General features: G+C 42.6%; 2 protein-coding genes and 1 non-coding gene across 3 annotated transcripts; all 3 read left to right on the top strand.

Moving 5' to 3' along the window:
• The first annotated feature begins 13,433 nt into the window (after positions 1-13,433).
• On the top strand, positions 13,434-14,497 carry LOC147268469 (guanylate cyclase activator 2B-like). The gene is made up of 3 exons (XM_086200862.1): positions 13,434-13,581; positions 13,840-14,032; positions 14,137-14,497. Exons 1-3 carry the CDS (start codon positions 13,501-13,503, stop codon positions 14,193-14,195), a joined length of 333 nt encoding a protein of 110 aa, XP_086056988.1. The 5' UTR covers positions 13,434-13,500; the 3' UTR covers positions 14,196-14,497.
• Positions 14,498-17,271: 2,774 nt separating this feature from the next.
• Positions 17,272-19,442, top strand: LOC147268468 (guanylin-like). Its single transcript, XM_086200863.1, has 3 exons — positions 17,272-17,376; positions 17,603-17,789; positions 19,118-19,442. The coding sequence occupies exons 1-3, from the start codon at positions 17,305-17,307 to the stop codon at positions 19,186-19,188; spliced, it is 330 nt and encodes a 109-aa protein (XP_086056989.1). The 5' UTR covers positions 17,272-17,304; the 3' UTR covers positions 19,189-19,442.
• A 1,184-nt stretch (positions 19,443-20,626) lies between these two features.
• trnap-agg (transfer RNA proline (anticodon AGG)) lies at positions 20,627-20,698 on the top strand. Its single transcript has one exon. It is a non-coding gene; the product is annotated as a tRNA-Pro (tRNA).
• Positions 20,699-24,127: the final 3,429 nt, after the last annotated feature.

The raw sequence follows: 24,127 nt of genomic DNA, 5'->3' as shown, positions 1-24,127 counted from the left end.
GCGTCTCAGGGGCAGCAGAGCAAGCGTGATGATTGATGTGATTTGTTATTATACTGGCTGCATTTCCAGATTGGCAATAGAGTGCAACTGGCGCACCGGCAGGTGACCAAAGTATGACCATACCAGGTCCCAATATATTGAGATGCGATACGATGCCTACTGCAATGTTGTAATCAACACTATATTAATTCAAGAGGCTGGAATATTGATGCAGTATCAATATTCATGTTGTACCAATGCAGTAATAAGTGATATTTTGCTGTGTCATTTTTAATGCATAGCCCTTAGAGCGCAATTCTTTTTGTCTGAGTAGTATGACATGTCTGTCTGTTCCAATGCATCACTTGAGATGAGTGGCAAATGAGCCAGAACCAGAATAACTGAAGCTGTAAAGCCACATTTAACCACAACTGGATGCAAACGTCCGATATGAATCTCAGGGAGAGTGGCGAAGAATCAAAAACGCCTGCTGCTTTCGTGGTTTTCCCAACAATCGGTGTAATTTTGAAGAAGCTGTTGGAATAAACAGCGATAAAACAACCAAAACAACATGGACCAGCTTCTATGCCTCCACTGTGTTGTGTGTTTGTGTGTGTGTGTGTGTGTGTGTGTGTGTGTGTGTGTGTGTGTGTGTGGGTGTGGGTGGGTGGGTCGGTGGGTGGGGGGAGTCATTCTCATGGTGCCTTCCATGTATTTCTAATGGATTAGTCTGTGATTTAATCAATGCCCCTCTGGAAAGAATGCCCCCCCTCGCACCCTTTTTCTGTGTCGTTCCTTTACTGCAGGTTTTACGTCACAAGTCATTTGGTCATTTGGGATTTTCATTTATTTCATTACATAATTTATGCATTTTTTCTATGCAGCGACTTCGGAGAAAGTGGAATGGGGAAAAAAAAAAACTTGGAGGAGAATCGGTGCCAAATTAGGATGCGAAATGAGAAGAAAAGGAAAGGGAAAAGGCGGGTGGGCAATTACATCATGTAATCAGCAGCAGTTTGTTTGGAGTTTCTATAGATGAATATTAAATTGTATTTTCTCCTAAATTGCCCTCCAAAATTAGTGCCGCACGGGAGCGAAAACACATGCACAGTTGGCTTCCTGTTCACCACATTCCCTCCAACATACGACCACGTCTGACTATTTGATTAATGGAGAATTATTAAATAATATTAAATAATAATAATATTATTAAATAATAAATTATATATACATGTTCAATTCCATTTACAATGATTTTAAATATTTTGGCTCCCTAAATATAACTTTACATGTTCCTACCAATATTCTCCTCGCATTGTTAAAGTTTGTTCTGTTTTCCATTTCTCTTTCGTGTCATCCGTATTTATTTTGTTCCCTACAAGATTTCACATCATAATTTATTTTCTGTCAATTAATTCCCCCAACTACTGCATTCTCTGGCTCTGTTTTTCTCTTCATAAGGCATCACTCATCATTTGGTTATTATTCAATGACATTTTTGTTGCTTACAATAAATTGATTCACCAATTTTCAAGGCCTTTTTAATCATCTGTTCGTAGACTTTTAATTCCTCTCTGGTCTGTACGTCTAATAATTGATCCACTTTATGAAGCATTAGTTCTGGGTGACTTGACATCTCCGATTAATGCATTTCCATTATGCTAAAGCAGTGTTCCAATTGAAACAGGTGATGTTTGAATTTCTGTTCATTTTAATGTAGTTTTTACCCCATTATTCATACATTTCATTATCAAAGCTATTTCAGTAACACAAAAGTAGGTCATTAAATCTGGAAAACAAAGCCCTCCCCCAAACAATTTTAAAACTCGGGCGATGATGTTAGAACGATGTCTGACATCACCAGGTGAGGGTTTGTGGAGCTGAGCGTCCATTTTCTATCTCAGAACGCGTGAGTAGATTTCCACGCGAGCCAGTGAAGAAAACAAGACGTGTAAACACAGGGAGGGAGACGGGAGAGCGTCTCAGACTCAGGGTTTCAAAGAGTTTGAATGGTTGGTTGATGTCATTCCCTGTGGCGTTTGGACTGGCATATTGAAACAGAGTTGATACTTTTGCAGGAAAAATAAATAAAACTATAAACTTGAGGCACTGATGATGCAAGAGAGAAACTGAGGTATTTTAGTCCGTTTAAACTCCAGGACACTTGGAGGCAAGATTGTGGTTTTCGGGGGGGGGGGGGGGATAGTGAACGGATCACACGGGACTCTGACAACATGAGTGAACATGAACGCCGTAGGTGGCGACATGGCTCAGTGGTTGCCCAGCAACTGAAGGGTCGCTGGTTCGATCCTCACTTACCCCGGTGACCGCGTCAAAGTAGCCTTGAGCAAGACACTCCAGGAGCTCATCCTCTGATTGCTTCTCTGCATCACACTCAGCCTACCCTTTGCAAACCTCTCCTCCTGTAGAGAAAATGGAACCCACCACAATCGATTACTTGAATCCCTTAAGAATGTAAGCAGTAAGCAACAGTGATGTACTGGTGTAGGAACATACTTTGCTGCTAACTTTTTAACCTCCTCAGCATTCACAGCAGAATTAATTTCGTTTGGTTGAGTTGTAATCTCTCTTTCCTGTCAGGCAGCGTTGGCCCTGATGCATGTTGTCTAGAGATGGAGACAAAGTTTGGGAATCTATGGGAAGAGTCTGGGAACAGGCAGGACTTTATTAGCCTGAAGCTGAACTCAGCATGTATGTCTGGATCCTCTCCTCTGTAAAACAATTAGATGAAGTTGGGTCATAATTTATACTGTTATGAAGTTTATTTTTACGATAAATGTTTGATTTTTCCTTTGAAAGATGACAGTACAGGAACATTTGAAACACAGCTCTGATTGTTTTGGTTATGTTTTAATTTCTCATTGTTCAATCGACTGCTGAGGTCACTTGAAACCTTTACAGACCAACACTTTGATCCACAGTTTTGTTGCATGAGTGCTTATTTATTTATTCAAAGGGGTTTCCATCTCTTGCTTTTCATTTTTGTTTGTTTTTTCCTTTTAAAAAAGCTATAAAAAAAACCAAAACAACCCACCTCTGGCCCTGTTTAGGCGATCTAAGGCGGATGGCAGTTTGTGTGCACCGTACGTTCAGGGCGTCCTCAGCTTCATTGTGTTATTAGAGGGCACATAATCAGAGCGCAAACTACGGCACGAATAGGCAGCAATACGCGTAATCATTTATGGGTGTGTTTCGGGCATGACATCACTCAGACCAATCAGAGGATCCTCGTGTCATTCCCTTTAAAGCCAAGGTTGCACCAGGACATAGTGATGTTTCAGTTGGGCACGTAGTCCAGCTCAGGAGGAGAGAGCGCGTTTCTCCCGGAGAAACGGACCTCCTCACGCAACAGGCAAAGGATGATTCCATACGGGAGCAGCAGGAATCCACCAAAGCTGGGGAAGGTGAAGCAGCCCTGGGAGGAGGTTGCAGCCAACGACCCCCTTTAAACAGCACTTCACACAATTCACCATTGACCAAAGACCAGCCCCTTCTTGGTAAACTAGCCCCCCCCCCCCCCCCCCCCCCCCAAAGTGCACACAAACGTCATTGTTTGTGTGCACTTTGGTGGAAACATCAGGAATATTTCACCGTTACTGAGGTGCTTTTGTCAAAATGAGAGGCTAATAATTAGCATAATTAGCATTACATTTACATGGGGCTGCCTCGCTATGAGCTTCCAACACCTATTATCAAGTAAAAGATGAAGGAAAATGTGTGCTCTTACATTCATACATAGAAGTCTGTCATGGTCTTTCACTTGTGCAGCTCTGGCAGGTCTTCCTCCACTTACAGAAGTTACCCCTGACGTCTCCACCTGCCAACAGAGGGCACAGTACACTCAGGTTGAGACGCTGGACTTGCACACTCAGCAAATTCATGTTCACACAACCGCTGACTTCATCTAACACAGAACTTTGTTGTTGGACAATTACAACATAAAGCAACTCATCATGACTCAGAAATGCAGGTAAGACCTTGTCTGACATCATTCCATGTGGAAACACACCATAGGGCCAAAGTTACGTTGATGCGCTTGACCTCATATCGGTGTGTAATTACAGCTTTAGTTAAACCCACCCTAAAGGAATTATTAACGCTAAAGCATGCTGGTGCCACATGTGGACACAACAATGCCCTCATCCACTGTATCACATCCATAGAGATGTTAGTTTCTAGAAAGAATTGACCCCATCCAGCATGTTTGGGAGGAACTGGAAAGCAATCAGTGAGCAATCACCTAAGTTATGCTGCTGTAGCTCAACATTAGCACGGTTTGAACGCTGCAGACAGAGCCTCAGGGGGAGAGGAGGCGTTAAGTGCTTTCCTGATGAAAGGACTTATTGGTTGAATAGGGTCTTTATGATCCTCCATGAATGCTTTTCATCAGACAGTTGCATCTCATTATATTTACTTGTGTGTCTGTTAGAAATAGTCCAATTATATTTACTTTGATTGGTCACGGTACATATCTGCACACAATTATTACCGACTGTCAGCCTTAATGGGGACCTTTAACAGCAGTCTTGCAGTGCGGAGCCCTGCAGTTCCCATCTTGTTGCGGATTAACCTGTGGATTTTTTTTTAGAGAGCACTGGTAAACATTTCCGAAAGAAATTTTTTCATTCTTTCTACGGACAGGGTTTTCTTTTTCTTTCTCAATAAGAAATGTCGGCTTGAGTTATGTGACAGGACAAGGAGCACGTGTCAACCTAAGGTTTACAATGTGTGCCCGGTTCAGGTTAGTATGGAACCTCTTATCTTTATCGTATTATTCGGAAATGTTTGGCCTTTCACTACACTGCTGTTTTCACAGGTGCCCTTGAAAAGGTATGAAATATATACCAGAGACATAAATCAAAAGGGCTGCGCTCTTTGCGTTGGGGGTGATGATTTACAGAAAAACAATCTTTGTCTGCCTTGAAATAAAATAAGTTGTATGCGCAGATATATGATGCATAAATCCTGGTTTTAAAAACAAAAACGTCTGCGATGACGCGATCATACGGTAACTGGACCTGGCAGCTCAGACAAGAAGTGACCTTGAAATCAACAGCAACAACATTTCAGTTTAAAAGCCAACAATCGAAAAAAAAGGAAAGAAAAAAAAAAAAGACAGAACTGTGAAAGTTCTTATTTTATTGCATTTGGTCTGTGACCAAGGCAATGCAGGACACAGCACTTGACGATGGAGTAAATGATTGACAGCCTTCATGGGGGATTTTATGGCATCAGATGGTTGAGATGTTAACCCAGATTTTAAAAGCTGACTGAACACATTAATTCATTTTAGGAGTTTCACGGAGTACAACTGTTACAGAAGAGACATCCAGACACAGAACGTCCCTTCAGCGTTGTCTTTCAGGAATCCCTCAACCCAGGAAAAAAACCTTCGCGTTGCTCAGCCTCCGCTACCTTTGTCTCAGCATCAGTGGGTTTTAAAGTAACTTTTCACTGAAGTGCCTGAAATGAGGAAGCTTCAGACATTTTAATGCTTCGCTGTTCAACGTGAGCCATGCCAGTACATGACCCGCTCGTGAACTTTAAAGCTTGTACGTACGTGTCTTCAAAGCAGCGGCTGAACAAGAGGTTCTCACGCACATTCGGTTACGCTGAACCGGCTTTGCGCTTCATCGGGTGATTCTGAAGTCGAGGGTCAACAGTTCACAGTTTGTTTACAGCCAAACATTCGACATGTTCTTATATCGAGTGCATCGATGCTGAAAAAGAAGATCTACAAATGGTGTTCTGGCTAAATAAAATCTGCAAATTCAGTCTGACACGCAGAATATTTCCAGCAATAATCCAGAAGTCTGTGTGAAACTCCCATTAGCTTTTGGTTGAGGGAACGCATGCTGATGCTAACTTCCGGGTTGACCTACGTAAATATGTCATCTCTGTGTCACTCTAACAGAATGAGTGAACTTGCACTGACAGCAGCTGATTCGTTGGGGTTTTTCAAACTAAAGTGTTCACACTATGCAACAAACTCTACCCACTGAGCTTCTTCATTTTGCTCTCTCAGCCTCCTTGAATGATTTAGTGATCAGGCTGTTCGACTGATTCTTCCCTTCTAACCACACACATCAAGCAGCACTGCAACCTGCATTTGTCACAGAAACGTTCTCTCTTAATCTCCGTCGGCCTGAACATGCAGTCCACCACTTGTGGTGTGTTCTTGTTCATGCTCAGTGCAATAAATGTCCTGTTTTTACAATTTGTTTTGGGTCACTTGAATTAATCAGCTGTGGATAAACCAGAAGGACTTTTGTCCCATCTGATAATTAAAGGCAGTAAATTCAGGAAACGGAGCCAAAAACTCCTCACTAACCCTCGCAGCTACGAGACTTCGTTGAACTTCACCTTCCCTTCTCATCTTATCATTCATTCACATCCTCCTCACACCACGGCATTAGAATATTCAACACATTCTGCATCACACGCAACATTTTTGAAACACGCAAATAAAATAACAAACACCGTGTTTGCACCAGACTGCACGTGTGCCTGCAATCAGCGAAGCTAGATAGTGAGTTCCTCCCTTTTCCCAATAAACATCAGTCTAATTGTTTTGTCCCGGGCGTTTCCTGGTACGACTCTTCTTTAATTCCAATAACAGATTAAATAGCATTGATACTGATAAGCAAAGGCACTGCATTAATTGTTTTGGTGAAAGAAGAATTGAAAAGCATATATTTAATGTATCTACGTCGGGGGCTCATATCGCTACACGCTGAGCCACCGCGCAAAATTACATCTGCGTTGATGTCATCTTTTTGTGCCCGTGAGGCCTGGAGGGGAAAGATATGTTGCCTCTCAGTAGTGAGCACAAAAGTAGACTATTCCTGAGTTTTTTTTTACCAGAATCACATTCAATTTTGCGGTGAAATTCATGTTGTGATGTGGCAATTTTGGTGGCCCTTCCTCGAATGCCTCCAGCAGGCTCAGCTGCACGTAAAACTGCTGAAGGCATTTAAAATGTATTTGCGCCGAATCATTTACTTGTAAATCGTGCTTGACTGTCCTCTCGATAAATGTGCAATAAATCTGAGATACAAACTTTGCAGAGCCGAGACTTGGATTTAATCTTATTTTGTGTGAGCTCCGGAGTTGAATAAGAAATAAGGAACCGCAGTGAGAGAAATTAGGATTGGCTCAGAGGCACGGCCATTTATAAGGAGCGTCATCGGAGATTTCGCCAAAATGTCATATTGACCTTAAATTAAACTGAGCTGAACTACGTCCAAGAGAAATATGCTGCAAAAAAAAAAATAGATTATTTAGAATTTTGCCTTCATTTGAATGTGTCTCTGTTTACCTCTGCTGTTTAACGTGATCTGTTTTTTCTGTAATGTGATGGGCTCACTGGCAGGAGATACATAAACCAGCCTGGCATCCAGCCTACAAGCGCACTGATATATTGGTGAGGAATAATCAGCCAAGCATAAATCTGTCAGGACCAATAAATCTCCAGAAGTCCGTTCAAGAGGAACTGGATGAGCCGTCTGTGTCAATTTATGGTTTCGGTTGGGTGTAAACCGATAAGATCCGAGTGTGAGACTCCTGCTTAGCGACAATATTATCCGACTGTTGGGTCACAGCCAGAATTTAAACGTACGGTGAAGGTGTTGATGATTCATATCTTGTGTTTTGTGACCATATACCAGTGTAGTTGCCATCATTTACAGATCATATTGTTTATATTAAACTTCAAGTAATATCTGCTATAAATTGATAACAAGACAATAACAAGGTAATAAATAGCAGTAGATATTCACTGAGATTTAATTAAATCTTAATTGTTCCTGGACGGAGCCTCGTCCCACGAGACTAATCGTCCAACACATTCTGTCTGTGTTAAACTGCTCGTTCTATGATAATTACTGTCAATTATTATTATTATTTTTACAGCTAATCCCAAAAAAGTACATCATGTTTTCGAGACATGATCCCTTTATTACCTGTGCTATGACATAACATAACGTGTTTGACGTGTTTATGACGAGCCAGTTAAAAAGTCTGCCTCACAAACACAAAAGCTCAGATAAGAGCAGGTCACTAACTGTGAAATATAGATATAAAAAGAAAATGTCCCTCTCACCCTTGTAGGGTGGTTCTGTGTCATCCTCCAGCTCGGGTTCTCTACCAGAGGCCTGGCAGCTTGAGGGTTCTACGCAGTATCTTAGCTGTTCAGGACTGCGCTCCACTGGACTGAGGTTTCAGGTGTTGTTCCTGTATCAAACACACAGATTCAAACGTCCGATAAGGGCTGGACAAAACGTCTTTCCTGTGTAAAACCTGTTTATTTGACTTTATTTGTATTAGGAAAGAAGATGGATACTGAAACATCAAGCCACAGAGCGAACAAACAGCTACCAGGCTCTGTCTAAAGAGAAATAGCAGGTCTTTGACACCCCAAAGAATATTCACCACGTGTGTCAATACTGCAGGTTCCTTCCTGCCCTCTTGTTCTCCCTCCTGTTTCCTGTTGTGTGGTAAACTGTCAGTTTCTCCTGTCAGTCCTTTTTCGATCGGCCGTTTCACCATACTTTGCCCCCCTGAGTTTCCAGTGTCTCAAGCTTTTGAGTTGGTTTTGAGTTCAGTTCCAGTCCTTTGCTTTAATTAACTTTTAGGTCCTCATCTCCTTCCAGCCTCCAGTTAGGGGGTGCCTTATAAAATGCTAAACTGTTACTACAAAATTTGCATCTTGATACTTTGTCCACAGCAGGGTCTCTCCAGCTCGGGGAAAGGAAATCACGACGGTTGTTGTTGCTGTGGAGACAGCAGAATGCTACTGTGCTAAATGGTAGACCCTGCTTCTACACATGGCCCTTTGCTGGTCTGATCTTTGGCTCATGTGATTGCACTGCTAAAAACAAATTGCCGCCATTGAAATGAATGAGAAACCTGCATTTTCTTGTCTTTTTTTCTGCCTCAGCATCAGAGTTGGTCTGAATTGCATCTTGCTGTCAGGAAAGCTCTCTGTCTGTGCGAAACTGGTTTGATTAATAGAGTTCAAACGCATCTGAAAAATGAATACATAATTGCAAAACTAAATGTTTTTGTCCCTAAAAAAAGGGGGGGGGGCAAGTGGGGAAATAATTATGAATAAGAATAGAAGAGGAAGAGGAACAGAGATGCATTCAAGCTTAGTAAAGCACTGAGGTTGGTTGCTTTTTCAAATTAGTCACAGTAATCACTTACGAATCCTCAGTAGAACCTTTGAATTTAGAATTTATTACCAGCAACACAAAACACTTAACACTTTACTTTTTGAAAATTCAGCCAGAAAAAAAAAACAAAAAACTTTCAGACCACTGCAGTAGTTTGAGAAGCCAAGAGAACCACAAGGTAATCATTAAAAAAAAAACAAAAAAACAACACTGGGTAATAAAAAACATCAGGTGTTTTGCCACAAGGTCACTGGATATGTATTGAGATGAGAATATTTGAATTATAGCAGGGAGCCAGCCGGAGGTGATATATTGCTCTTATAAAACCTAATAATGTTTCTAAAATAGCGAATCTGTGGACAACCTTTGGAGGAGTTGCCAGATTTCTGCGGATATGCTGGTGGGCCCAGTTACGACTGTATTTTACCTCTGTACGTCACAAGTTAAAAGCGAAATCTCCAAAATCTCGTGAGTTGAAGGAGACCAAACCGGAGTTATATTGACTAGCTTCTCTGAGTCTGCTGGGTGACGGGATATTTCCGCTGTGTCTGCTTTAAAGCCGCAATGTTGATTCATTGTTAATCTTGTTTTTGCTGCCCCCATGTGGCTACAGAGATGAAGAATTTAACGAATTTCGCTCCAAGAAAACGCATGATGATTGCCTGAATGTTGTTCGAGGGACACAATATTTACTGACCCACTTGACTGTATGTGTGTGTGAGAGGAGGTTAGATAAATACTCCGAGATATTCTTTTCACACTCAGGCTGATGATTTACTTGCCTGCAGCCTAAATGGCCGTCATTAGTCTTAAGTGTCTGAATAAGTGCCTCTTCCCCTGACTTGGAGACCATGTTTTCCTTTCTGAGCATGCTTGGCTTGGAAACTTAGCACAGCAGAGAAAACATTCTGACAAGCCTGTCACGCTAGTTAGCTTTAAAGTATAAACACTGTAAAGAGGACTAAATAAGCAGCTTTTAGGAGGGGTGGTTTCAGCAAACAGAGGTTATCGGGTGCAGAGTACCATCAGGAAGAGCCAAATCCTCTCGCCACTAAACTTGACTAATTATCATGTGTCATGTCATCCTTTCATTATGTCACACTGTTTCACCCACAGCATCTGATTGTGTGACACCCCACCTGTCTGATATCACACCTGTCTGATACCTCACCTGTCTGAAGCAATCTGAGGCTCATATCCTCCTCCCACCTGTCTGCTCGGTGATGCATGCAGTCCGGAAGGATGACTAATACTGGCGCTCTTTCATCTTTTCATTACTTATCAATCCACCGCCATCTAGCTTGTGTGACACCTTGATATCCCAGCTTTCATTTCGGTGACAGGCGAGGTACTTTCTAGCCAGGTTGAGGGGGCAGCATCTGAGTCATTCATGCTGGAGTAAACCAAGAGACTGGAGGAGGAAGGAAGAACATGCAGAGGAATCAACGGAACTCAGCGACCCAGTTACACTGTATCTGTGGGGGATCACTAACCGTTAGCTTTAATGTTTATGTAGAACATGTCAGATGTGCACGAACACGAGATATCCCATAATTTGTTTTGACCGTATTTCACCATCAATTTTTATGATGACCTTGGCCGCCATATCTTGACTTTTTCTAAAGAACTTTATCGTAGGAAGTGACACACAGCAGCAGAATATTCATGATGTCAAGGAAACCCATCGCGTCTCGTGAATTTGTCCCGGAAGTTCCGCCCTACTCACATGGAGGAGGCTTCATCGAGTGAAACATGCACACCACTGATGGAAAAAGGAAACAGAAATCCGGGCAACGGCACTCGATCTCTCAGGCTCAGAACCGCCAACGAGATGCGGTCCGGCCTCAAAATGTGCAGGACACAGAATTAAAAAGGTCTGACGATTAGATGCGCCTTTTTCTGTCTGATAGAAATAGAAGTTTGATGACTACGACCCTGATGAGATGCAATATGGCATCCTAGACCTGCAGATAGATCCTTCATGCCCTGCGTGAATAATTGTCTGAAATGAGCTCATTAAAACCCTCATAGATGTGCTACTGGCCTGCCGCGTCCTCACACTGCTGTCAGTGCGACCTCCACTCATGAGTGAAATCAATTGATTTTTTTTTTGATCAACTGACCACATCCTCCTTCAGTAACAATGATTTGTTAGTGGTGGCGTCACTGGATAATCACAGGTTTGATTCCTGTTGCCGCACGTACTGTGTACTACCTGCCCTGGCCCGGTTCACTAAAAGGTCAATTGTCCGGCACTTTTGCAGGCATTTGTCATGTACGTGGCAATTGAAGAACATACACGCATCTCCAGTTATTCAATCTAAATCTATTTACGATAAGCGCTTACAGTTTCTGAGAGCAGAGTTATTTCTGGCCTCACTGTCTAGTAAGCTGCAGTGAAGGAGAGTGGAAAAATACACATCACACTGGCTCACTGCAGGGGTTTTTTTTCAATGGGAGCAATTTTGTTTTGCTTTATTACCAAGTCTAATTTATTTCACATCAGTGGTATCCTTTGTTCCCTCTGGTTGTCCCTAAAAATTGAAAGTTTGTGTATGTAATTCCACACCAATCCCCTCCGCATCAGCAGTGCGAACGGCCTCTGGTTGCTCCACAGCTGCTTGTCTCTTTCCATGTGTAGGTAGTGTTAAAAACAGGTAGACTGTCTCTAAAAACTTCCCGGATATAACCTGCCCTCCCAACCCACGGCTTATCTCACGTGCATGAGAGATTAATAATTTAGCTCTTACAGGGCTCAAGGGCAAAACTTGTCATTTTCTGACAGTGCACAGAGAAATCGCAGTCAATTCATGAGCCGATAATCTGTAAATATCATCTGATTATTTCCCACCTCTAGCATCCCACACAGGATGAAGTTCCTCAAACATACTGGTGACGAATGAAAGGAAAAACCTAAGATACCTACAGGGCCAACACGAGCTAAAACCGCATCACCACAAAAAAATACCAGCACAAAATGAATTTCCTTTTTTCTGCCGTCGGTACACAAAACGCCTGGTTCAACAATGTAGTGTTCTGAGTGGCTATTAAGGTTATTTTGGAGTTTAGAAAACTTAATCTTATTCACTGCCAATTGCTTCTTGACATTAAATTCCCTTCGGAAAGTTCAGTGATGTGCCTGACTTACATCTTGTTTCCACAACAAGCCCCATCATTGTCTTCCATCTTGCCAAAGTTCTGGTCATCGTGGAGGAGGGTCAAGATTGACAGTCAAGGCAACAGAAGAATTATATGGGATGCTGGCTGAACCTTTCCTAGTCCTTTTATGTCTCTGTGTCCACTGTGAGAACGCTCGATCATCCTATTGGTCAGTGTCAGGCTACGCATCACCGGAACACGGGAAGAATTGTCCAAAAGACCGCCATGCAAGATTTTCCATCGTGGGGTTTCCTGGGCTCCTCTTATAGCCGAATATGTAACACTATTCGGAATAATAGTCCGTCCTGACGTTCATATTTTGGCATTACAGGGTTGTTTCAGTCACTTCCTACTCCAGCCAGAATCTGCGTAGTCTGATCTTGGTACAACACCTCAGTCCAAAACCTTCCTCGGCTGTTTGATTTGTTTGAGTTCAAGTGCCTGCAAAGCCATTCGATTAATTCAATAATCTCAGGCACTGTTGTGTTTCATTATTTTTCCTCAGTCAGACTTTAATTTGTCACCTGTCTGCAGATTTTATGGTTTATTCCGCCTTGTGAAGTAGAGTTGAGTTGATTTCAGTCAGAAGACAATAAGGAAGGCAAAGCAATAAGAGCAGCACATAAAGTCCTTGACAGTGAATTTAGGAACCAGTTAATGTTCATAACGTATGTCTGTGATAAGCCATTTATTGTATTGCGCGGAGCCAAATGTAAAGATACTAAATTGAATTTTATCACAAGGTGGCAGACGTGTTGTTAAATCATTTGCATAGGCGTGAGTAACAGGACTTTCTAACAATGAGCCGGTTTGTCTCCATCGTCATCAGTGGTAACTGTTTAACCTGCCAGAGGTGCGATCAATTCTGCACGACAGCACAGCCAAGTGGGCCTGGGATCCATAAAAATAATCAGACCGCTGATGAGGTCAAAGTAGGATTTATGAATTCACCTTTTACAACCCAGTAAAACCCATCACTACTCATTAACTCGTGGGAAAACTTTGCACCCATTCGTGGTGGCCGTGGTCACATGACCAATGGGCTGCCGCGGAGAACGGTCAAAAAGCAAGGTTTGGAGTCGGAGGGAGGGCAGACACAGAGCCGAGGAAGTTCTGAGCACAGCAAGACACAAAGACTTTGTGGAGAAAAAAAAAAACTGCTGTCACCATGAAAACTGCACTGGCCACCGTCGCTGTCCTGGTCCTGGCTCTGGCTCTGGGCTGGACCTCTGAGGCTGTGCGTGTTGAAGTAAGTGCGTCTCTTAACATTTCTTATTTTGATGCATCACTTGTATCTCTGGTGAGGCTGAATGGTGACATTTACCACTCCTCAGAGGAAGCAGTAGCTGTGCTTATCTATAATTCAAAGGCCTTAAAAATGACTGCAAACCTGTACTCCAGAGGACATAAACCATATCAAAGTGTATATTTGAACGTATCAACCTCAGCACAGCCCCAACTTCATCTTTTCCCTCCGGACCTCTAAACTTAGCAATATGTTTTCCAGGAGAACGGCCTGTCCTTCTCTCTGGAGGCTGTGGAGAGGCTCCAGGAGTTGGCAGAAAGCAGCGGTACAGCAGGACAACACAGCCCACGCCTCAGGATGTCCTCCGCATCCCTCTGTGACGACCCCATGCTCCCACAAGAGTTCCTCCCCCTCTGTCAACAGAGGGGAGCATCCGCATCCCTCTCTAGACTCGGTACGACTCTACAAATTGAAGCGCCCTTGGCAGTGTGCACACGAATGCTGAAGTGCCTTTGACTCAACGCCGTAACTGACCTCTGTGTCTTCTCTCTTTTTCAGCCATGGTTCCGCTGGACGTCTGTGAGATCTGTGCGTTTGCTGCCTGCACCGGTTGCTAAGCAAAGCCAGCAAACTTTAAAAACCTGTGATTTTTTTTTTCTTCTCAAAACCACTTCAGGGAGTCTCTAATTATGCTTTCATGTTTAGTTTCCTGAATACTGAGGCCCTAACTCTTAAAACTATCAAACAAAATTGGCCTAAAAAGAGGAAAAACTATGCGTCTGCTGAAAACTGTTACTCATGAGCATATATACATATATCAATTATTTTTCTGTGGAGTCCAGTATCATTTGTTTTATACCTGGGATGTACTATTTTTGTGTTGCATTTCTATCACACTTTGTATTCTTATTTAAAGAAGACGTTCCTTTATTGTCTGCAGTTTCTTAAGATTTTGAATAAAAAGCTTTTACTCATGAACTGATGAATGTGTTCACTGCGCTCGACAACAAACATCATAAGTAACGGCAGCCAAAGAATTTAAACCATCAGAACTGAAGTGTTGAGGCACTTTGGGTTTTCAACCACACTTAATTCTCCTTTTCTTACCAGGGCTTGTTTGTTCAGATAAAGCTTGTTTGCTTTCTACAAAAAAAAAACACAACAAAGTTCCTTTTATAAGTTTTGATCCTCTACAAGCAGCTGGAGGCAGCCGGGTGTGGGTGCTCAAAGTCTCTCTCCAGTCTTTGAAATGTTCGTGTGGTGTAAAGTAAATACGCCATGTTACTTTTAGCATATTCATGCTCACATAGAGATCGTCACACACATTGCACACCGAGGACGTTCGGCGGTGTTTTGTCTGTCTTTCAGCAGGATTTTTTTTTTTTTTTAAACCCACTGTAAGTCTGATTTTTGCTGGGGAGGGGTTCAGTATGGGCCAAGGAAGATTCCCCTCCAATTATGGATCAGGTTACTTACAGGAAGTGACGTGCTTCATTTACCTCCTCTTAGAGGGCCGATCTGGTCAGAAACACCTCAACAACTAGCCGATGGCGACCTGTGAGTTTTTGTTGACCCGTGTTACAGCAGCAAGGTGGCCAGTTTTAATATTTCCCCGTAGGACAGGGAACTGGACTCCACAAGGTCCAACACTTTTCCAAACATCGCACATTAGATGATAAAGACATCGTGTAAATCTCTCGAATATTTCTCTCATAAATTACAAGTTCTTTAAAGTCATAGTGCCAGTATCACTGTGTCGTCCTCACATGATGCGCAGCAACATTAGTAAGAGTGTGTTCTCTGGCGCCACCTAGCCAATCCAGGAATTGACATTTGCACCACAGTGCGCACACCAGTCAGCTCTCACAAAAAAAATTTAAAATTTTTTAAAAAAAATCTATAAATAGCATCCATATGATCAGGGTTCACCACACTTTCACTCCATGCAACACACTCCAAAACACCCTGGAGGGGCGTGAGGGCCCTCTCATCGCTGTTCGAGGGCTGCGGTTTCTTCTTCTACGCTGCAGTAGGGTGTTATCAATTAATCATCTCTTCAAGTCTCCCTTGACCTCTAATGATCTGTATGCTCAGCGTTTAATGGCAAGTTTCGTTACCTTTGAGAATCCCTGCAAAAACCTGAGGCTTGTGAGGAATACTGCAATCACCCGGAGAGCTTCTTTAAAAGTTTAAATTACATCCGTGACTCGAGGACGGCCTTTTAGCGTCTCTGCTGCCAAGAATCACCCCTCCATCCACTTTTAAATCAAATATATAATCTGAACATCAGTTTGTTTCCTGTTGTGTTCCATTCGCATTTGATTACATTAATGACTTTGATTCATCTTTGGCATGTTGAACCCTGATTTGTGGATTTGCAGTATGCTCTGCATGTTGTAAAGGTAACACCTGAAATCGTACGTCATTGTCTTCATGAACTGTTCCATAATTGCGTATTTTTCCGGGGACAAAGACTTAAACTGTTTTTATCAGTGTTTCCCCCTATTTGGTGCGTTTCCTCTGTTCAGTTCTGTCCCTTTGTGCTTTAACCTGAGTTTAGTGGCCTGTTTTGTTCCTGAACTTGTCAGGGTTTGTTTTTTTCTTGTTTTCCCCAAATAAATCCAAGATTCTGGTACCTGCCAACCTGCGTTTTGTTCCACCTTCTTCCATTAAGTGTAACACTTTTAGATTAAATCTTCAGACGTGCATCCCCATTCCAACATGTTAAGTTACAAAGTTCACCAATAATGGCTTTTTATGTAAATGTCACACAGTGTGCTTGCACATTCCCAGGCTCATATTTAGATATTTGGGTTGCTTCTGTCGTAAGGTCCGTTGCTTCAGCTGAGTCACTTTTATAAACAAGTCTGTCTTTCAGTTATTAACAAGAAATCTTGAAGCTCAGATTGTTCCCCGTGAAAAAGATATGAGTGAAATTTGCCACAATGGCTTGACTGTGGTGAATGAAGTAGGCTAACGTGCTTTGGTTCACGCAGACAGACGACCGCTCAGTGTTGATGGATGAGCTCAGGGCGATGACTCACACGACGTCTCTTGACCTCGGTTATCCGTCCGGAGGGAGGGAGAGCTCGTCGTTCTCATCTTACTCACGCATTGTTTTGTCAATAAAGTAAATTTAGTTTGAGCTGAAATGAAATCAGTTCGGGGATATGGGCGAGGTTTTTGTTTTTTTTAATCATGTATGCAAAGAGAAAGTTGGAAAAACATCAGTATTCACATATACAGCTCTTTCAATAAGTGACCTACATGGGGGGGCTGTGCGTGCGTGCGTGCGTGTGTGTGTGCGCGCGCGTGGGCATGGCTGCTTCCCTTATCAAATGGCTCTGTGACGAATATCCATGGGAGAGGGAGACAGACATGAGATTTATTGTGCTTACACTGAGGCATCTGGTGCATTAGTTTAAAGCCTAAAGTCAATAGTGGAGCGTCGCACTGACGGAGGAAACTACAGATACTGGTTATAAACAAATTTAGAGAATTGTGGTAATAAACCCCCCCCCCCCCCCCCAAAAAAAGAGGATCCAGAAAAATTCCAGCAGCTTCTAAATGACTTTGCATGGTCACACGCCTCCTTTACTGTCCTCAACCTGCCAGCCACCTTTGTTAATAAATCACTCACTGACCCCTATAAGAGGCAGAGCAGAAGCTCAGAGACCACAGAAGAAACTCGCCTCTGACCTGAGACACGTCTGGCATCATCTGAAAATGAGAGTACTGAGTCTTGTGCTTGTTTTGGTTTTGTGCGCGTGCAGCGGCGCCGTGGGTGTGCAGGTGAAGGTGAGTAGTACCTGCTCTCAACGATCAGTTGGTGGGCTGTTTCACTCTGTTTTCTCTTCAACTCTCTTTATCTGCCTCAGAAATAGCAGTGGCTGCACGAAGAGACGTGTTTGTTCAGAGCATCCAGATGTTTTGGGTCCTGTTTTAAGCCCTCTCTTGATTCTCTTCCGTAGATCCATACAGCTGTTAAATGAACATCTTCATCATCTTGTTCTTTCCCCTCCAGGATGGAGACAGAAGCTTCCCCTTGGAGGCGGTGAAGGAGCTGAAGGAGTTGATGGATTTAGACGACCACGTTGCTCCTCACCTGAGCGAAACAACCGTTACAGCCGTTTGTGCCAACCCCCTCCTGCCCCAGGTCTTCCGGCCAGTGTGCCAAAGCAGAGGAGCAGGCATGGTTTTCTCCAGACTTGGTAAGAAGAAGCCCAAATACAATAATACAATATAGTGGACACAAGTTATACAACACTAGTGGTAAAATGTCTCGGTGTGTATGATAATATGAGGAGTACGTTGATCTGAACAGCACGGTAGCACAGTGCCAGTGAGATATAAATACTAAGCCACTAATACAGAAGCAGGAACCGTCAGAAAAAGGAGTCAACACACAAATATGGCACAAAAAAAAAGGGAAAGAAAAAACAATATCAACAACAGATTTTTTCCAGATTAGCAACAAGTACAACTTTACCAACATTTTTTTTGAAAAGTAAAAAGGGCTGAATATTTTCCTGAAACAGCTACTGGAGGTTGGAGGAGACAAACACTAGATATGATGGGGACTATTTTCCACCAGGGATTAATACGCGTTTAGTGCATTACTGAGTATTTCCAGCATCAAAACAGTTGAGTGATTCTTGGAAAATACACATACCAGATAATGAACAAAAGCGCAAAGGCGTAGCTCGTGTAGGTGTGTGCGCTAGAGTTTGTTTTTGTTTTCTTTTTTTTAATCCTCTGCAACACCAACAACAAAGCACAATATTTGAGCTAAATCAATACCCGCATGTGGTATTTTAAGAGGATTTGATGAGTTTTAGACTCATGATGATTTTTTAATGATTTTTTTTAAATTATTTGTGAAGAATGATTCTTTTTGTTGTTGTTCATCTTACATTTAGTGGTTTGTTTTGAAATGATATTTGGCGAAAAGTCCGTCTTTTGTCACCAACCCCTGTAGCTCATGCAACTCTCGTGTGGAATTATTGCTTATGATCGCCCTTTCAAGTGTACATCATCACGCCTTCGGATCCTTGTGAAATATGTGCCAACCCGTCCTGCAAATGTGAATTTGTACTGGCTTCAGCCGGTAAAGTCTGTGTCGGTCAGGAAGCAATCACACGCTGGCTCGCAGAGATGTTTTACGATCCAGCCCTGTATGCTCGCTTGCTCGCTCTCTCTGTTTGGACATAAGTGACACTGACAAGTGGCAGATGCCAGTCAGTTTACACATTAGGATTCCTCGAGCTCGCAGTTTACATATTGAATTATGCACATCCTGCAACTGCTGCTTCCAAAGTGGCTTTGGAATGATGATGCCAGAAGAGAAGCCCATGAAACACAAAATGTCTCCAGGGACCTGTAAGCTCATTAGCTCTCATCAGGCCTCTGCTGGGAGGAATTCAGATCCCATTATCAACATTAGCTGTGTTCATGAAACTGGAAAACCGGCTCATGTGTGTAAAAACATATTCTAGGTCAGATTAATATTTATGTGCCTTTTTTTAATCGCCCTTTCAAGTGTACATCATCACGCCTTCGGATCCTTGTGAAATATGTGCCAACCCGTCCTGCTTTGGGTGTCTGAACTGAGGCCGCCATCTGCCAGACACGCAAACACACCACCTGAGACCCTCCAGGAGCTTCCGTAGTTCAACCACATCTCTATGTATGAGGTATCCATGGACACGTCACCCAGCAACCGACATCAACCGGCTCAGGGGCCAAATGGTCAACCTACTGGATTTTAACAGCTTCACAAAATCATCATTTCATTATTTTTCTGACAGTCAGTAAATGAATATTTGTCTTCATCTTGCTTTCGTATTGAACTTTTTAATTTATTGAGCCTGTATCTTAATAATAAACGTGTCGTCTTTGCATCATTGAATGACGATTGTTTTTGTGTTGTAGTCTTTTACGGACACACACACACAGACACACACACACGCACACACAGGGAAACATCAGTGTCTTGGCAACCATAACTAAGATGTACTAATCCTTATCCCTCATCTTCACCGTGAAATTTTTATAATTTACAATTGTTTGAATTGCTTTTTGAGAGGCAAATCTCCACAGATTTATGTTCCCACACACACACATGCAAGCATGCATGTGTGTGTGAAAACACAAAAAAAACATCATCAGTAGGCATTACTGCAGCACTCATAAATATCTTTATCAGGCGTTCCGCATGATCACCTGTCAGTCAAAGAGCTCCTATTCACACACATTCAAAGCTGCTTTGCAGCCTGTGTTGTCTTCAATTTTCCCTTCTGCAATGAGAGTTTAATGGGTTGGTAAATCAATTAAAAGGCGATGACCATACTCAACGACTGTGTTTAATCTCTGGAATGCAGCTCACCATCATATTTTTGTTGACCACACACACAAAAACAAATGAACGTGTACAAAATACCTCTTAATATCTTTACTTACATGATCCAAATAATTATTTAGTGTTGCTGACATTGGATAATCTAAAAATGTTTCTTTTTTTCAAAGAGATATAAGCTAATTAATAAATATAGCCCACTTTCACAGAGAAACAGAAAATAAATAGAAAAGACAGTAACATCAAGGGAAGTAGAAGTTCAAACAACATAAAACAGGTTAATGATTTAAAAAGAGAATAACAAGTCTATTTAGAAAACGATTTATGCGGTTTTATACGACAAAATACAAGATAATTACAGGTGAGCTAAATTTGACATAAACGAAGGCGGAAGGAGCGGGAGATGCCCTCGCTTGAATGCTGTGCTTCTTCTGTGTCGGCGTCTTCTAGCGACCTCTGGCGGTCACTATGACAACGTACAACAGTAGGTTATGTCGGTTGTCGGAGCGGTAAAGGCTCCCCGATCCGACGGTTACTATTTACAACGCACGGGCGCCGACGGTGAGTACGCACGCTTCATGAATGTCAAGCTTCACCTCGAAACAACAAATAATCTGAAAGCGAACCATGTCATCGACGGCCAACATGTGGCGCCCTACATATATAAACGGATCTTGCACCATAATGTCACGTGGCTCGTTGGTCTAGGGGTATGATTCTCGCTTAGGGTGCGAGAGGTCCCGGGTTCAAATCCCGGACGAGCCCAGAACTTTGTTTTTTCTTTGTGATGACATTTTGTTCTCGTAAACTGTACAATAGACAAAGAGTAAGGCGGAAATCATAAAAGTCAGTAAATCAGTTACATATAAAAGGTAATATTGCTATTATAAAATTCAACGGCACATTTCATACGCAAAAGTAGCTCAAAGTGCATCACATTGAGATTGACAACAGGAAAAAAAGGACGAGCAGGAACTTCAAACATCAATTTACAACTTGAATGACACGTTCGCTCATTTAAAGCCGTGTTGTAGGCGCGGGGAGAGATTTTCTATCTAGGCTGCTCATTCTTCTATATATCCACTAGAGGGCATTATTTACTAAACGAATTTCCTCCTGCTTCAACACGCTATAACTTCAGCACTGATTTCCCATATGCATCTTTTTTGTGTAATTTTTTTTATTGCTTTTCATATCAAAGGGCGGATACTTTTTTACATGTTGCCATGGAAATACAATGACAATTGGAAAAGGCCTGTTGAGAAGAACAGAAGCTTCTGTAAACCCTCAACACACTGTATGCGGCAGGGTACTGCTCATTGACACATAGGGTCATACGTTATCTGCTTCCATCTCACATTGTGTTTCCTGCTGCCATGCCCTTGACAGATATCTTTGTACACCTGCAGAGTTCGCGATGAGCCCCCGTTCCTCGGACACACCACCTCTCTAATACGACTACTTTTCAAAGCATCCATCGAAAACATCCATCCATCCTCCCTCTATAGGTGCTGCGCTGCCTATGTGGTTCATGGTCAAGCTGCTGCAGGCCTCATAAATTCTGAGCCTGCAGTCGCCTCCTGTCTTTCATAGAGGTTGTTCAGCAGCATAATGGGGCCGATTGGTTCTCGTCTCTCCTCAAGGACCCTCCACAAAGCTTGGTAGTCAGCACAGTCTAACTGAAGAACAGCTTCTTCTAATACTGCCTTATATGATCTCTTCCTGATACCCCTCGCTCCTTTTTTGCTGTAATAAAGAGTCCCAATATAATAGGTAAAATATGGAGACATAAAGTTAAAGGGGTTTACTAATGTGACTGTAGAGGAACTACTTTTAAGATGAATTAGCCGACATGTCTGAAACTAAATATACACCTTCCATGTTTAGACAGGTTTCCTATGCTATGATTGGACAGCTGCTTGGAGAGTAGTTATCTCCTGCTTTTCTTTTTTTCCTCTTTTTTTTCTCGTTAACTACAAAGCTCTTGTTATCGGACCCTGCTGCGGTCAGTTCTCCAGCGCTGCAGTCTTCAAGCCACAGCAGATTGTCTCACCGCTAGAGATAATCATGCACCCATCCCTCCCTCACCGCCACATCCTGGTTTATCTCAGAGTCCCATGTCCCTCATTGAGGGTGGTGAAAGAATTATCATGATAAACTCAGTTACGAGTCAAATGTAGAGTAGAGACATGTGATAAATGATCTAATTCTTTTGAATGGCCCCGTTTGTTCCAGCCTACCAGAGGCTTCGGAGCACACCCACATGGTTAAGTTGTGGTGGCCCTCGTTTGGAGGGTTAATTGCGCAGGCTTGTGACCATTAAATGTAATTGAAACCACATTGTAATTAAAAGTTGCAGTGCACATGGAAGTCGGAGCTTCTCTCTGAGCACAAGCTGCGGCTGGATTTTTTAATGTTTCTTTGCCTCACAAGAAGAGAGCAGAACGAAAGACTCCTCCAGCTCCCTTTAAAGCACCATGAGTCTAAGAACCACTAACTTACATCAGTTCTTCTTCAGACAGATGGTAGATGCACCACTCCAGGCTCTGAGTGGCTTCAAAGTCGAGATGATAAACATGTTCCCCATTCTGGAAATGTTAGTTTGATTCATCTTGAGTTGTGAATCCATAAACACCCAAAGCTGGTAGTCTTTGTTGACACTGGCGGTGAGATCTTAATGTTGTTGTAGTGGTGGAGGATCACGAGAGAAACCTTCCTGTCAAACTTGGAGTTCGTTTTATTTTGATATCCCTCCCCTCACGCGTCTTCATCGGCATCACACTTCCTGTCTTTTTCTCTTTACCGCCTTTTTTGAGTGACTCATCTGTGTCTTGTTTGCCTCGTCAGCCCGCGTGACTCACAGCTCTTGTGTTGCTCATCCAATCAGCTCCTTCCTTCCCGCCTGCTTCGCTCACACCTCTTTCTTGTTGTCTAACTTCCCCTCAGAACCTGACACACCTGAGATCGTATCTAAAGTGGAGCAGCCTCAGGCAGCTGCCAGATCATCCGTTTTCTATCTTCTACATCTAGTTTATCAAACAGGTTTGGAGTCTGTTAAAGGCAACGAACCATGATATCGCAGTGATGGAGGTGTTCATGAGAGGGATGGGTGTTTACTCGGACAAACAGGACCCACAGGATCTCTAGCCTGCCTGGATGTGTAAGGCTTCAACACCTTTGGTTTCTGGTTTGATCCTGACTGTCGTCTTTACACGTGGTGTCCTCCTCCTGCTGGAACGGCACAAGAGCCTTTAAATCTGTGCTCTCAGCTCACATTCGCTCACTCTGTAAGATGCTCAAATCCATCTTCACGAAAAGTAACTTGAGATCATTTTCCATCCATTTTCTTTATTTATCCATTAACATGGGGGGGGGCTGGAGCCTATCCCAACTGACATTGGGTGAGAGGCAGGGTTCACCCTGGACAGGTCGCCAGTCCATCTCAGGGCCATCAGGAGCAATTAGGGGTTCAGTATCTTGCTCAAGGATACTTGGACACGGTCACCAGGGGAAGTGAGGATCGAACCAGCGACCCTTGGGTTGCTGGACGGCCGCTCTACCTGTGACCACCACCTCCCGAGATCATTTAGTCTTGGACGATGCAGTTTTTAAACGAAGCAGATGTGCTGCTGAGGAACGGAAGTTTCCCAGGTTTATGTTGGAACTTCGCCAATTTAGTTTTTTTTTTATTTCTATTATTATTGTATAACTAGAAAGAAGGCAAAAATGTATTAAGTAGAATAAAAACAACTCACAATATTGCATTTTACTAAAGGGTGCCTTTTAAATCCCTCATAGTCAGCTTTGTGAGTTAGAAATAAAAAAAATAATGAGTCAAAATTAAACGGTGCCATAATTGGTAATCGTTTTTTGCAGCATACATACACTGAGGAAATGCAAAAAAGTCTATCACAAATAGAAAATATGCTAGATGAGAAATAGATGAGACGTAAACCTTCTGACTTTGATGCTTTCCTCCGATTTCAATCATCTCTGACGTCTGTCCCCTGTATGACATCAGCACGCCATGACCTGTGAATCAGTAATTTCTCTCAGCCTCCACTTTGCACTACACCAAATATAAACATTTTTTTTACAAATATTTTATGAACCTCATATCACTGCTTGACGTATAAACTCACGAGATGTGTTGAAACATATTTTAGTCTTCTCCCAGAGAGCATCTGACTCATC

Source organism: Aulostomus chinensis, chromosome 3 (genome assembly GCF_037954235.1).
Source record: "Aulostomus chinensis isolate RoL2024-O1b breed Wild chromosome 3, RoL_Achi_v1.0, whole genome shotgun sequence".
In the NCBI taxonomy this organism is placed as follows: domain Eukaryota; kingdom Metazoa; phylum Chordata; class Actinopteri; order Syngnathiformes; family Aulostomidae; genus Aulostomus; species Aulostomus chinensis.
Note: the sequence above shows the minus strand (reverse complement) of the source record. Positions and strands in the feature narration are given on the sequence as shown.